The sequence below is a fragment of the Lactuca saligna genome, chromosome 8 (assembly GCF_052625555.1).
Source record: "Lactuca saligna cultivar CGN05327 chromosome 8, ASM5262555v1, whole genome shotgun sequence".
In the NCBI taxonomy this organism is placed as follows: Eukaryota; Viridiplantae; Streptophyta; class Magnoliopsida; order Asterales; family Asteraceae; genus Lactuca; species Lactuca saligna.
The window spans coordinates 61,739,797-61,754,125 of NC_136424.1; the positions used below are offsets into that span (position 1 = coordinate 61,739,797).

Here is a 14,329-nt window from a genome sequence, read left to right on the forward strand (position 1 = left end):
ACTTTTAAAGATTATTTTGTCAAACTAATTGAAATATAACTTTTTTAGAAGTGTATCTCATACATTAAGAACAATTTTCTTCCTCCTCCTCCTTTACCAACTCAAAACTCCAATGTTTATTTAATACTAGTACAAAATAGGGAAAAATTTAGTGAGGAAGGAACCAACTATCTTCATTGGATCAAAGCCTTAAGGTTGACGTAAAGATATGACAACAAAGAGTATCTTCTCGACAATGATGTTCCTGAACTTTTCAAGAATCCCACTCCAAAAGAAGTGGTTTATTACAAAAAAAACACTACGATGAATCGACCATAGTAGCTTGCCTCATGTTAGCGACCATGGCCTCTGATCTCCAGAATAACTTTGAAAACTAGGGCGCTTTTGACATAAATGTGCAATTTGAGGCATGTAAACAACAAGATAGAGATTATGTATGTGGACACATCCAAAAGTTGAACTCATACATAAACAAACTTTGAAATTTAGGTGTCGGGCTACCAAAAGAGGAAGCCATTGACATCGTCTTGAACTTGCTTTGTGGTTCATATTCACAGTTCATCGTGAGCTACAATATGAACAAACTTGATAAGAACTTGAAGGAACTGCATGACATGTTTAAGACAACTGAAGCAAGCATGAAGCAACCTATCAATTCAAACCCTATTTCTCTAGTCATGGATATTGATCGTGGGTCTGCTAAAAGGAAAATGTTTTCTCATTCCAAAGGAAGGGGAAAGGCTAAAGTTAGATAGTATGAACAAGGCCCTACATGAATGGTCCAGACCCATATAGCTCCTTCAACTTATCCAAATAAGTATGTGTGTTCCTATAGCCATATGAAGGGACATTGGAAATGTAGCTTTCCTAAATACATGTATGACCTCAAGAAGGGAAAAGTCAAGGTGGATGTCACCTCAGGTACGTTCATGTGGCACTTAGACTTGCTCTGATTTGCAGGGACTAAGATAAAGTAGGAGGTTGAGTCATGGGTAGCTTAACCTGATCGTCAGAAACAGGCATAAATAAGTTGTTAGAACAATTAGGAACTGTGAGATCATGCTTAGTGATGGTGTTTGTATTACTTTATTGAATTGTTTCTTTTCTCCTGATATAGCACAAAACCTTTTTTCATGCACTTTATAAGGATGGTTGTCGTTTTTCTTTTGATAATGATAAGGTAATTCCTAGGTCCTGATATGTATTTAATTTATTATTTATTCAAATTATAACAGCAACTCCACGAGTTGGAAGCCCCAAACTCGTCGAGTAGAGATTAAAAGGGCCGCGTAAATAAGTGACCTACTCGACGCGTTAAGATGCCTCAACTCGACGAGTAGACCGGATGGGATGAACCCTAATTTCCAGGGTTCTACACCCCTATTTAAAGGACTTAATCTTCCCACCATCCCCCTTATCAGCCTCCCTAAACCATAAATTATATTGTGAGCTCCTTGTTGAGAAACTAGAGGTTTTGAGTGGATTTTTGTGTGTTTTTGTGCTTGGTAAAGGACTTGGAAGAGCTAGAAGGTCATTGAGCTTGAGGGGAATCACAAGATCTCGGATCTCATCCGTCTTTGACAACTTTCTAAGGTAAAAATTCTCAAACTTGATGCTTAATAGCTTAGATCTCTCTTAGTTTTGTTTTATGGATCTTTTTGACCCCATTGTTGGAGCATGATAAACCTTCATAGTCCTGATGCTAAAAAATTCCATTCTTAGTGTTATTTGGTCCTTAGATCAATAAAAAAGGTCCTAAACCCATTCATGCTCAAGAAAAGGCCATATCCATAGAAGTAAGTTGTTATATCTCGAGATTAGGTCTATTTGAGGCATGCAAAGCCATCAAGTTGTCGAATTTACAGATGTATACCATGAAAACAATGTAGATCTATATTCTGTAACCTTAGAGCTGAGGAAAGGGCTTAATAAATTAAGAATTATGAAGAGCTCGACGATTTCATGAAAGAAGTCGACAAGTTGGGTAGAACAACCCCGATTCTGTTAAAGGGAAGAACTCGGTGAGTTGGAAGGAAACTCGACAAGTTGTATCACAATTTTGCGATTCTATGATTCATGAGAACTCGACAAGTTAAAGGGTAAACTCGACGAGTTGCGTCAAATCGGAGCGTTGACTTTGACTTTGAATTTGATTGACCTTAACTTTGATCATAGTTGAACCTAAAGGTGTTATGAGCATTAAATGGTATCTAAGTCACCAATGTCGGTCTCTGTATGTTATGTGTGCATGGAGTGAGTAGAGCTGATTTGGGCAAAGACGTTTCATCTATCATCCGACATTTGAGGTGAGTTTCCTCCTGGTCTGAACGGGTCGAAGTCACCAATGTCTGTCTCTGTATGTTATGTGTGCTGATTAATAGCTAAGTGTGGGCAGGGTTTGTATCTCAACATTATTTGAGTATGGATATGGATTGATAGATTTGATTTTACTTGTTGTCTGTGTGATACTTGTATGTGTTGTTAGTAGAATGCATGTAGGCAAGGCTTGTATATCTAGTTAGTAGAGTGTGGGCGAGGTCTATATCTCTTAGATAGTTGAGTGTGGGCGGGGCCTATATCTCCTAGGTGGTTGAGTGTGGACGGGGCCTGTATCTCACTAAGTGTGGGTGGTGCCCGTTAGTACAGTGAGGGTAAGGCCCGTATATCCTTGCTGTATGTTATGTGTATGGTATGTGGTAGTTTGGGAAGACTCACTAAACTTTGTGCTTACAGATTCCAGTTTTGCTTTCAGGTACTTCTGGCAGAAAGGGCAAGGGCTTGGGATGAATGCATTGCACACACCACAATGTTTTAGCCTGGAATGTTTACTTTGATATATTGACACATGTTTTTGGATATGTTGTTTTGAGATACTATGACTTACATTTTGGATGAGATGATTTTGATAACTATGGTTTATTTATGATTTACAAACAAAATTTTTGGTCATGATTTTTGGGATGTTTCAGATAATGGTGAAATTTTGGTTTATAAGAATGGTTCTTTTATTTTCAAAGATAGTCCTTGTAAAGGTGTGTATGAAAGTGTTGTTTGCATAGGTAAAATTGAAAAACTATTATTAAATGTTGGTTCTTCAAATAGTGAATTAGAAAAACCATGTCTATGGCATTGTCAACTTGGTCATATAAACAAGAAATGCATCCTCAATCGTATGGGATCTTGTAATCATTTAACCTCAAGTCCAATGATGTATGTGAATATTGATTCCTTGCGAAGATGACAAAGGTGCTATTCGTAGGTCACTGCGAAATATAGAAGGATTTGTGGGATCTCATCCACATAGATTTTTATGGGTCGTTCAAATTTTCTACAGGACATGGTGAGAGATACTTTGGAGCTTTCATTGATGATTTTAACATATATGAATATATCTATTTAATCAAGCATAATTCAGAAACCTTTGAAGTGTTTAAAGACTATCAAAACGAAGTAGATAACTAATTAGGCAAAAAGATCAAGATGCCCAGATCCGATAGGAGTGAAGAATATTTAAGTCTTAAATTCTATGTTAATCTTAAGAATTATGGAATAGTTCCACAATTGTCTCTACCTAGCACACCATAAGTAAATGGTGTTGCTGGGAGAATAAATTGAATGGTATTAGATATGGTTCGATCTATGATGAGTCGAGCAACATGTCCAATAACTTGTTGGGGGTATGCCTTGGTGACAGCCAAACACCTCTTAAACCTTGTACCAACTATGAAGGTTGCTAAAACACAATATGTGACATGGAGTGGGACATGTCCCTCTCTATCAGACATCAAAGTATGCTGATGTGAGGTTTATGTTCACCGTGAGGCAAACGATAATCAAGAACCCAAATTAGGGAAGTGTTGCTTCATCAGTTATCAACAAAAGTCTTTTGGATACCTTTTTTACAAGCATTCTGAGAACAAGGTGTTTGTTCCTCGAATGGGATTCTTCCTTGAGAGGAATCTAATTTCCAAAGAGGCGAGTGAGAGCCAAATTGATCTTGAAGAGATTAAAGAGTTGGGTGAAGAAGAACCTTTAGTTGACATTAGCACTCAACACGATGTTGAGCAACCTGTAAAGCCAACTGATATATCTCTACCTAACTTTCATAGATCTAATAGAATTCATCTTCCTCCTGAGTTTTATGGTTTCCATATGAGCATAGAATGAGACGTAGTGATCAGTTATTGTACACTAATTGGTATGGATGAGCCATCCAACAATTTGAAAGCAATGGCAGGTTCTAAGGCTGCTAAGTGGAAGGAAATCATGGAGAGTGAGATCCAATTCATGTACGACAAGCACATTTGTAATTTGGTTGATCCCATACCTAGCATTAAAACTATTGGGTCAAATGGATCTTCAAGAAGAAGACAAGCATTGATGGGAATGTGCACACATTCAAGGTTAGGTTGGTTATGAAGGGTTACACTCAAACTCAAGGATTTGAATCTAAGGTAACCTTCTCACCAGTAGCCAGGTTCAAGTCTAATAGGATATTTTTTGCCAAAACTATCTTTCATGATTATGATGCATGTAAAATTGTTGTGAAAAGCACCTTCCTTAATGGGAAACTTACAAAGGATTCGTATATGGCGCATCATGAGGGTTTCCTAGATCCAAAATATTTAATAGAGCGTGTAACGTTGAACAGACCATTTATGGACTAAAACAAGCATCTCACAGCTGGAACATTTGCTTCATGAAAAGTTCAAAGAATATGGATTTTCTAGAAATGAAGATTAGTCTTGTATATATATCAAAGCTAGTGGGAGTATTGTAGTCTTCCTAGTATTGTGTGTTGATGACATACTACTTATACTAAATGACATCGTAATGTTGCAAGGTGTAAAACTTGGGTTCCAAGTTGCTTAACTATAAAGGATCTTTGAGAGGTTGCAAACATACTTAGATAAGATCTTGACGAGGTTGAAGATGCAAGATTCCAAGAAAGGTATTCTACCCATGCAACATGACATTAAATTGAGTAAAACTCAATGTCCTAGTTCTTGTGATGAACAAGAAAGAATGAGTCGAGTTCCATATGCTTCTACAATAGGATCGATCATATATGTCATGAAATGTACTCGACCTAATGTCTCATATGCCCTGAGCATGGTGAGTCGATTTCAAGACAATCATAGCGAAAGACATTAGACTGGAGTAAAGAACATTTTAGAATACCTAAGAAGAACAAAGGATATGTTCTTCGTATATGCTGGCAAAGATGAGTTAAGAATTATAGGTTACACTGATGCAAGATTCCAAACTAACAGAGATAAACCATGTTCTCAGTCCGGATGGGTATTCTTGCTTAATGGAAGAGTGGTAACTTGGAAGAGTTCCAAGTAGAAGATGGTGGCATACCCTACTTGTGAGTCAGAGTACATAGCAACTAATGAATTCAAAAAAATAAGCTATTTTGTTAAAGAATTTATTGATGATCTTGGTGTCGTTCCGAGCATCAAGGATCTTATGGAAATCTTCCATGACAATGAGTGTACAATAGCATGGACTAAAAAATCCAAGGACCATGGTAACTCAAGACATATACTCAGTAAATACCACAATGTTAGGAATCACGTTGAGGAAGGATGCATTGTCGTGCATAAAGTTTCATTAGAGGATAATCCAACTATTCTGTTCACAAAGCCATTATCAAAGATCAAGCATTATAGTCATACTAGATCTATATGCATTAGATTTGCAGATGATATGGTGTAAATGTTTAGTTGTTGGTTTGATAATTCTTGAAACATTTAAACAATATAAATTGTAACTGGTTTGATGCTTATTTTGTGGAGACTTAATAAAATGCCATTGATGCTATCATTTCTATTAATTTATTACTGTGTTTCACTTTATCATGTTTAGAACCACTTCTCGAGTATTAATTTACGCAGATCTTTACAATGGTCATACTCTTGGAAGTAAGTAGCCATTTAAGATTGTCATGAGTAGTAGTGGATTCACCATAGTAATTGTACATATCCTAGTGATTACACTAAAAATCATGTGTAACTAATAGCGAGTGAAGTATTAGAACAACCCACGCTTAGATATTACTTCATGGTTTCAGTCGCGAATAATTCTAAGACAATAATATCTTCTATTCTTCAAACCTTGATACATGTGGGGTTTTTCCTCTATGATTCTATTGTGTTTTAGCTTACTCCAATGTTATCGTAATTGGTAGCAATACATGGTATGTCCATGTATGATATGATGAAATAGACAGAAAAACATATAGTTAAAGTGTATTCGTTCCTTCTACCATAACTGGAGAAGCGGTATCTATGGGTATCTCGATGATTTGGTGCTGACATCTTAAGTACTTTTTTGAGTCCTGACTGGAATTGATGTGTTCAATGCAGTAGTCAGATGTAGTCGTCACAAATCTTTCTCAGGAAACATAATCTTTAATTCTGAGATTGTTCATTATCCATGTCTCGAATTCATAAGGGTGTCCGATAGAAAAAATGAATAGTTGATCACTTATCTGATGGCTGGTGTTAATTAGATCAGAGTAAAAAAATGCATTAGATGATATTATTTCTAATGACTATTAGAAAAGTATTAGACCTCATATAATTGATGACTTGTCCAAGTGGGAGTCTATGGAAAAGGTGTCCAAAGTAATTAACTAATGGTAATATTCTTAATAATCACATAGCTCTTTTGGTTTGCCCTCAAAGCTCAAATTAAGTAGAATAAACAAAAGGAGAAATTAGTTTATTAATTATTATGAGTTAGTAATTAATTCGAAATTAATTGGAAAATAATATGGGAATTAATTAACAGTTTCATTAAAGGATTGAATATCAATTAATCAATAGTTGATTAATCATGAATATTTTAAAACCCTATGGAAGAAGGAAGGGGCGAAATATCCTTATCCCATAGGGTGGATTTCGAAATTTTCATCCCATCCTACATGGGCTGGAGTATAAAACCTAGGAAGGTATCCCAAGGCTATACATAGGTCAATAGGGATTCATTCTTCATTGCTCATCTTGGATTAACTCTTCCTTATTATTCTCCCTTCATATTGTGGAAGTACTCTTAGTTAGAACATTTCCTTTGTAGTTTTTTTTATTTTATTATTCTACTCTTTTGAGTTTATTGGGTGTGAACTAAGAGAGAGATTCTAGTTTGGGTCCTTTTCATCCAAGCAAGGTGGTACGCACGAGGTCCCAAGCTCGAAAGGCTTTAGCAACAAAAGAGGTATGTAGTTCTTCCTTATTTACGTTTTTCGTAGGGTAACTTTAATTACTATGAAACATAGATCTAGATTGCATATACACATAGGTATATTATTGTTGATTTATCCACTAACTAGTTTAAGTGTATTGATGCATATAAAACCTAGCAATGAAAGGAATAGAGGGATAAAGTGGTGGAATTCATCAATAGTAAAAAGGACGAGAATAGCCAACTTATAAGCTCTTTCCGTTTAGTCTTCATTCCATGAGTCTTAACACTTCAAGACCCAAGCTTCATGATTATGTCAAGCCTTACTTTAGAAGTATGTTCCTTACATTAGTAATAATGAAAAGCATGACTAGCTTCTTCCCTCTCCATGCTTACGGTTTTACTAAGACAAGAAAGAGATCTTTATGAAAAAATCTCTCATTTTTTATATATTATAAAGTCTTATCTATTTAGCTAAAAGACAAAAGTCATTTTAGTCCAAAAGATATACATGACTTAATAAATCATATTTTATGATATATTATGATATTTATCGTTAAAAATTAAAATTTTATTTTAATAAATAATTTCCAATTAATTAAAAGAGTTATAAATATATATATCAACAATAAGATTTTTATAAATAATATATTTTCATCAAGTTATTGTTGGTGTGACCTTTAGATCATATGTTATTATAAAATGTCATTCTACAATGATTATTTAGAATACAGATCTTTCATATATGCTCATAATTATTCTAATTATATGAGCCTTATCATTTTACTAAACCTGTTTGATCAATAATAGTGCTTCAAGCCTAATATATAAGATCTACCGGTCTTAACAATGTCGGCCTAACTATGATGATATATTGGGAAGTTAGCTACAATATTAGTGAGTACAAATGTTATGTACATATGTGAGTTCTTTCCAACAATTTTCACAATTTGTTTAATCATACTATAATTAGTGGGAGGGTATTTGTTATTATTGCTTTGAAATTCTTCTAAGAATTTTAAACTGCTTTATAAGCAATCAGGCTTTTTACTTTAATATATTGACATATGGAATTCAAATTTAGAAAATTAACAATATAATCAACATTAAGAAATATTATTAAACAGAACTAATAATTAACTTACATCATTAGGAAGATGAAGGGATGTGATGTGAACCTTGAGGAGGATCATGTTAAGGTTTGATGTAATCAAGAACTTATAAGGAAAACAACTTATGTAGAGGAAGTATAAAATAAAAGTTCTATAACCCCAAAGGATAGATATGTGTTGAATGTTGAGTTAGTTTATCTGTAAGTCAAAGTTTTCTTTAACCCAAAATACACACAGTTGTCATGACTATGTCACAAATGAGTGTTACATTACTTTTTCTAGAATATCTGAAGGTTGACAACATATAATTAGGTAATTGGTTTACCATATATTAAATATTCAAAAGATAGATTATACAAAGGTTGTGAGAAAGAAAAACAACATATGGCTTCCTTTATGTCAAAATACTATTTCTCCATAACAACCTCAATCATGCTGTACATGGACTTATTTGGACCAGTTCCTACTTCTAGTTTAGAAGGTAAAAGATTTATGTGTACTGCATATTATTTGCGAGTTAGTAGCTTTTCTGTGGTCACCTAATTTCTTAAGAACAAAAATGAAACAACTGAAGATATCATCGCATTGTGAGGAGTTGTAAAACTCAACACACTATAAAGGTTAAGCAACCAAAGTGATAATGGTATAAAACTCATTTGTGACATGTCAAACTATTTATGGTTTTCATGTGTATTAATTTGGGATGAATTATCATGTAAAAGTGGCAATGAATGAATAACAAAACGTTAGTCTAGTTTTAACACAACTAACAACAAATTGCCGAGCCACAAATTAAAAGGAAACAAAGATTCATGACGCAATAACGACACAATCTCAATATTGCACAACAAATATAACTATCACAAATATTTACTCCAATGATGCAATTGCAACCGACAAAAAATACCATATGTATATTGTTATTATAAGAAATGGTTTCTATTGATTTTTTTTGACTAATTTATCATGGGTCATCCTTCGCTAAAATCAACGTGGCTTACTCTTCGACAATCATAACATGTACCTATTTTAATGACGAACTAGGCAAGTTTTTGGTGGTTGTCGATTCTCAATATTCTAGTATTGTTTGAGAGGTGAATCCTTAGATGGCTTTGGTTGCAACATTGTAATGAACAGAAATGAACAAGTAATAACAGATTGATGAGCCATCTTTGGGAAAGAGAAAGCCATATGTCGTAGCAAACATACGAGTTTAATCATAAACAATCATAAACGAAAGCTTTTAGTAAAATTCATTCGAATGCAATCAAACTGAACAAAATAGCAACCAGGGGACTAAATGTAACTTAATTAATACTTTAGGGATGTTACATTAGAATAATAAAGAAGTTAAAGAAAAAACAAAACAAGAATCTTTTGTCAATGTGGCCAAGTTATTTCTAACAGTAGACAAAAACGTCAAGACTAAAACTTTCCCAAAAATTATTATTCTTTTCTTTATATCAATTTCTTTATATTGTATATGAGTTTCTGTGTACGTATAGTATCAGAGTATATTTGCATGAACCTATTTTAAAAAATAAAACAATTCACAACAAAACATGATAATCGGTAATAAAAGTACCATCTTTTCAAGTTTTTCGAGAAAGTAGAACACATAATCAAATAATCACTCCTTTTTTTTCATTTATTTTCTTTATGATGTAGAACAAGACTGTATTTTCTTTTAAATAATTCGTCTAAAATGTCAAAATTAATTAGTGAAATACCTTCTTCACATCCCACCCCACCCCACCCCACGAGTGTGTGCAGAGAAGATTGAGACTTCTGTTAAGAATGCTTTTCCTGTTTCTACTAGCTGCTCCAAATTTCACACACAAATACCTCTCCCAATTTCAAGATTTCTTTAACCAGAATATATGACGTTTTTGTAGCAGCATCCGCACGCACGTCTCTATCCTACACACAAACATCAAGACACATCTCCTTTATATATCAAACTACAACAACAACAACCAAGAAACTATTACCTCTTCTTCTTCTTCTTCTTCTTTCTTCTTAATATACGGGGATGATATTTTCCGACTCTTTCCGTTCTCTCTCTCTAAACAATCAAAACCCTAATTCAAACCCTAATCACCATCTTATCCGTTCCTCCTCCTCCTCCTCTTCTTCTTCTCTAGACTTCCCTCTTATGATCACCACCACCAGCTCTCACAACCAAGAAGACGATGAAGACGAAGAAGAACAAGAAGAACTTGATCTTAACCTTAGTAGTGGTGCAGGTTGCACCTTCAACAATGGTAAAATGATGATCAAACCAACCAAGACTTGTGCAAGAGGCCATTGGAGACCCGCTGAAGATGCGAAACTCAAGGAGCTTGTGGCTCTTTATGGTCCTCAGAACTGGAACCTTATCGCTGAGAAACTAGAAGGAAGATCAGGTACTTTATAAATTAGACACCCTTTTATGTTTTCATTAATTAACCCTAGCTTTCATATGTCTTTCTTGTTTGACAAAATCCGTGCTTTTTGTTTTTCTTTAGGGAAGAGTTGCAGGTTGAGATGGTTTAACCAATTAGACCCAAGAATTAACAGAAAAGCTTTCACTGATGAAGAAGAAGAGAGGCTGATGACTGCTCACAGAATGTACGGCAACAAATGGGCATTGATTGCAAGGCTTTTCCCTGGTAGAACTGATAACGCCGTCAAGAATCATTGGCATGTAATCATGGCTAGAAAGTATAGAGAACAGTCGAATGCTCATAGGAAGAGAAGAATGTTCATCACTCAAACTGGTTCAGGATCCGACACTCCTTCTGCCACTCCACCACCACCCCCGCCACCGCAGATCTTAATCCCCACCGATGCTTCTCCAGCTTACAATGCGATGTTCCATCAACAGCCACCCCTTGGTTTCATCTCCGGTCAGTTTCCATACATTTAGTTTTCACATCATGTATTTCCAAAAACAAAAATGTTGTCAAAGAATTTGACAATATCCGAAAGGACCATTAGTGTGTACCTTAACGTGGTGAAGTGACTAAACCATTGTACAAGTTCTAATGCATGATATACTTGTTATTAGAAGTTTGTGCAGGAGACTTGATGGCATTTGGTTACCTTTTTGTGTCAAAAAGATAGCTTACCATTTCCGTATATGCAAAATGGACATATTTTTCAGGTGGGAAGAACAACAATCAAATGATGATGATGATGATGGATCACATCTTCAGCAGCAAGAACAAATGTTGGGACACGTTATCATCATCATCATCACCATCATCAAACACATCATGGATGATGGGTAATAGTATCAGCACTACTAATTTCTACGATCATCAACGTCAATATCATCATGATGATGATCGTCACAACGATCAAAATGAACATGCATTACCATTGATGATGATGACTGCTGGCATAAATCATCAATATTACCATCATCATCATGGTTACAACAGTAGCAGCAGCCCCTTCTCATCTGTTGCAGATAATTCCGCCATTGGTACTACTCATTCAGTAACGACAGTAACACCACCACCACAAGTTTTACAAAGCCAGCAGTTTTCTGAGGCTAATATTGACATTTCACCCCCACTTATAGACTTTCTTGGAGTTGGAGCCACATGAAAAATCATATTTAACCAAGACCCTGTAGTTTCATTAACTCTCTTTTTATTAGCTTATGCCAATTTAAACTATTTGTCAATTTGTTAATTAATTACTCCCATCTAATTCTTTTGCATACCGAAATCGCTCACCTTTAAATACTAAATTTTAATGAAGTGAGGTCAGATGTGTCAATATTATAATTAATAAGAGGAAAATATCTTTATAATAATTTACTTTTAAGAGATTCATTCGAAAGACGAGTAACGGTCGAGCATCCTTTCCTCAGCAGAATCTTCGCATGTGTGATTGGTCATGTTATTGACATGTAACAAGCTAACAACAATGTCATCATCAAACATATGTTTTTAACAGAAATAAGTTAGATGAGGTTGGCCCCATTTTTGGTTTGCATCACCATGGATAGTTTTACTCCGTAAGATTCATTTTTTGTTGGAAATATTATTAGTTTTACCTTATATGTTATATCACTACTAGCAAACTACCCTTTTAGCTATAGCACATTCCGAAGGTAACATGTAGTTAAAACGGGTTATCTACCGCTTGCCTACAGAAACTGCTCCATAGGGACATAACTCGTGAGTGATTGGCTGTGATAGATTGCCTAAGTAATTTCCTACATGCTACCTATAGAAATTTTCGTTGGTAATTTACTTACGGATTCCCTTATAGCTACTTTTACATACAAATTACCGACGTAGCTTGTTAACTTGTTTTACTATAGATTGCTTATATTTTTATTATTATCTATGGATATGGATTCCCTATAGAGTTATTAGCTATTGGTTGCCTATGGAATCATTTCCTACACCTAGGAAGTATTTTACTACAGGCTGCCTAGGACATTTTTCTAATTTGTTGTGACAAATTTATCTCTCTAACATCCAATGGTTTTGTTTTAAAAATAATAATTGTAATAAAATCCAGGTTTTTTTTTACCAAAAATGCAGGAAAAAAAAACCAATAAATTAGACCTAAAATTACATTCATAATCAACCGTAAAAAAATTATTATATGAAAATTTGGTAAATACATTGAAATAGTCAAATACATTACAAATACTTAATAAAAACATAATGCTAAGAACTATTTGACGGATTACTGCATGGGCTGTTTAAATGTTTCAAATGGATGTCATTTTTTCTTCTAGTTGTGTTTGTTGCACATCCATTTTATGTTGTCTTATTGCAATCACACATCCATTTCATCTTGTCTTTTTTGCAATTGCAAATCAAAATCATCATGATTAATACATAATGATCAAGAGTTGCTGGAAGAATAGGCCTTTAAAGAGAGTAAGTATGATTATGATACCTAGTAAAACTTGCCATATGTTGGAGTACGGTTGTCATGCATGAAAATATAACCTCTCTTACTTCTTCTCTTGGTGGATACATTCTCATCGTCAATGCTTAATTCAATATGACATACCTTTAGAAACATGTAACAAGTCAATGAAGATCTAATAAAAGGAAAAATAGTCTACTAAGGATACATGTTCCCTTTCTTTGTGTGAATCTACAAATCATCAAACATCATACTTGCATCCAATCTGTTCCTTTTTTTATGTGAATCTAACAGTTAAAAGCAACAAATGGTTAAAAATATAGAATATAGTGATATATAATTAGAATTCTCAAAATTATAGCAATTACTTTGATTGAATTAAAAATGGTGTTGCATGCCACGAGAGGGCGTAGCTATGCATTCACAAGTTGGATCCTAGGACCTACCTTTTTTTAATACAACAAATATATATATAAAAAATTTAGGATCTACTTTATTTTCGCTAAAAGAACTACACTTTTATATTTTTTTAGTTTCATTTACATAAGGAAATAAGGAATCATGTAGTTTTTTGTTCTTCATTTGCCATTGTATGCCATGCATCCAACCATGCAAGCCACTCTTCCATCGGTACATGAGAACAAACATAATATAATTTAAGCAATAGAAGATTAAAATAAAGGCCACGGATAGAGAATCGTCCACACATTACCACAAATATAATTGTTCTTTCGCTAAATGAAAGTTTTATTTTTTTGTTAATGTGTTTGTAATCAGACTCCCTAATTACTCTAATATGTACCTTAATTACTCTGATATGCAGGTTATGTCGGGTACTGAACTAATGGATTAGTGAGTCAATTTCTAAAGGAAAATCCTTCTATAACAAGTATTATAAAATATAAACCAACTTTAATGATGAATAAAACCCATTTTTGTATTAATTAAAAAGAATGTAATGACGAGCATATGATTATAAAAAACTTCCCCTTCCTTCGTCGTTTTGAATCTTAGGGTTTCTACACTAGTACAAAAATGATCTACAAGTACATATTTTTCTAAAATAGCCATGCTACACTTACGATTATTTGTATGGCTAAAGCTCACCAACGAAAAATATTGCATGATCTTAGCCATATTTTATTTGT

The 14,329-nt window shown here is 34.2% G+C and overlaps 1 protein-coding gene across 1 annotated transcript; it reads left to right on the plus strand.

Moving 5' to 3' along the window:
- Positions 1–10,123: 10,123 nt before the first annotated feature.
- On the plus strand, positions 10,124–12,009 carry LOC145008110 (uncharacterized). The gene is made up of 3 exons (XM_078966729.1): positions 10,124–10,705; positions 10,808–11,188; positions 11,446–12,009. Exons 1-3 carry the CDS (start codon positions 10,333–10,335, stop codon positions 11,892–11,894), a joined length of 1,203 nt encoding a protein of 400 aa, XP_078822855.1. The 5' UTR covers positions 10,124–10,332; the 3' UTR covers positions 11,895–12,009.
- The last annotated feature ends 2,320 nt before the right edge of the window (positions 12,010–14,329 follow it).

Coding starts and splice junctions, on each gene's coding strand:
- LOC145008110 (XM_078966729.1), top strand. CDS start 10,333: ATGATATTTTCCGACTCTTTCCGTTCTCTCTCTCTAAACAATCAAAAC. Junction 10,706..10,807: donor GAAACTAGAAGGAAGATCAG/GTACTTTATAAA, acceptor GTTTTTCTTTAG/GGAAGAGTTGCAGGTTGAGA. Junction 11,189..11,445: donor ACCCCTTGGTTTCATCTCCG/GTCAGTTTCCAT, acceptor CATATTTTTCAG/GTGGGAAGAACAACAATCAA.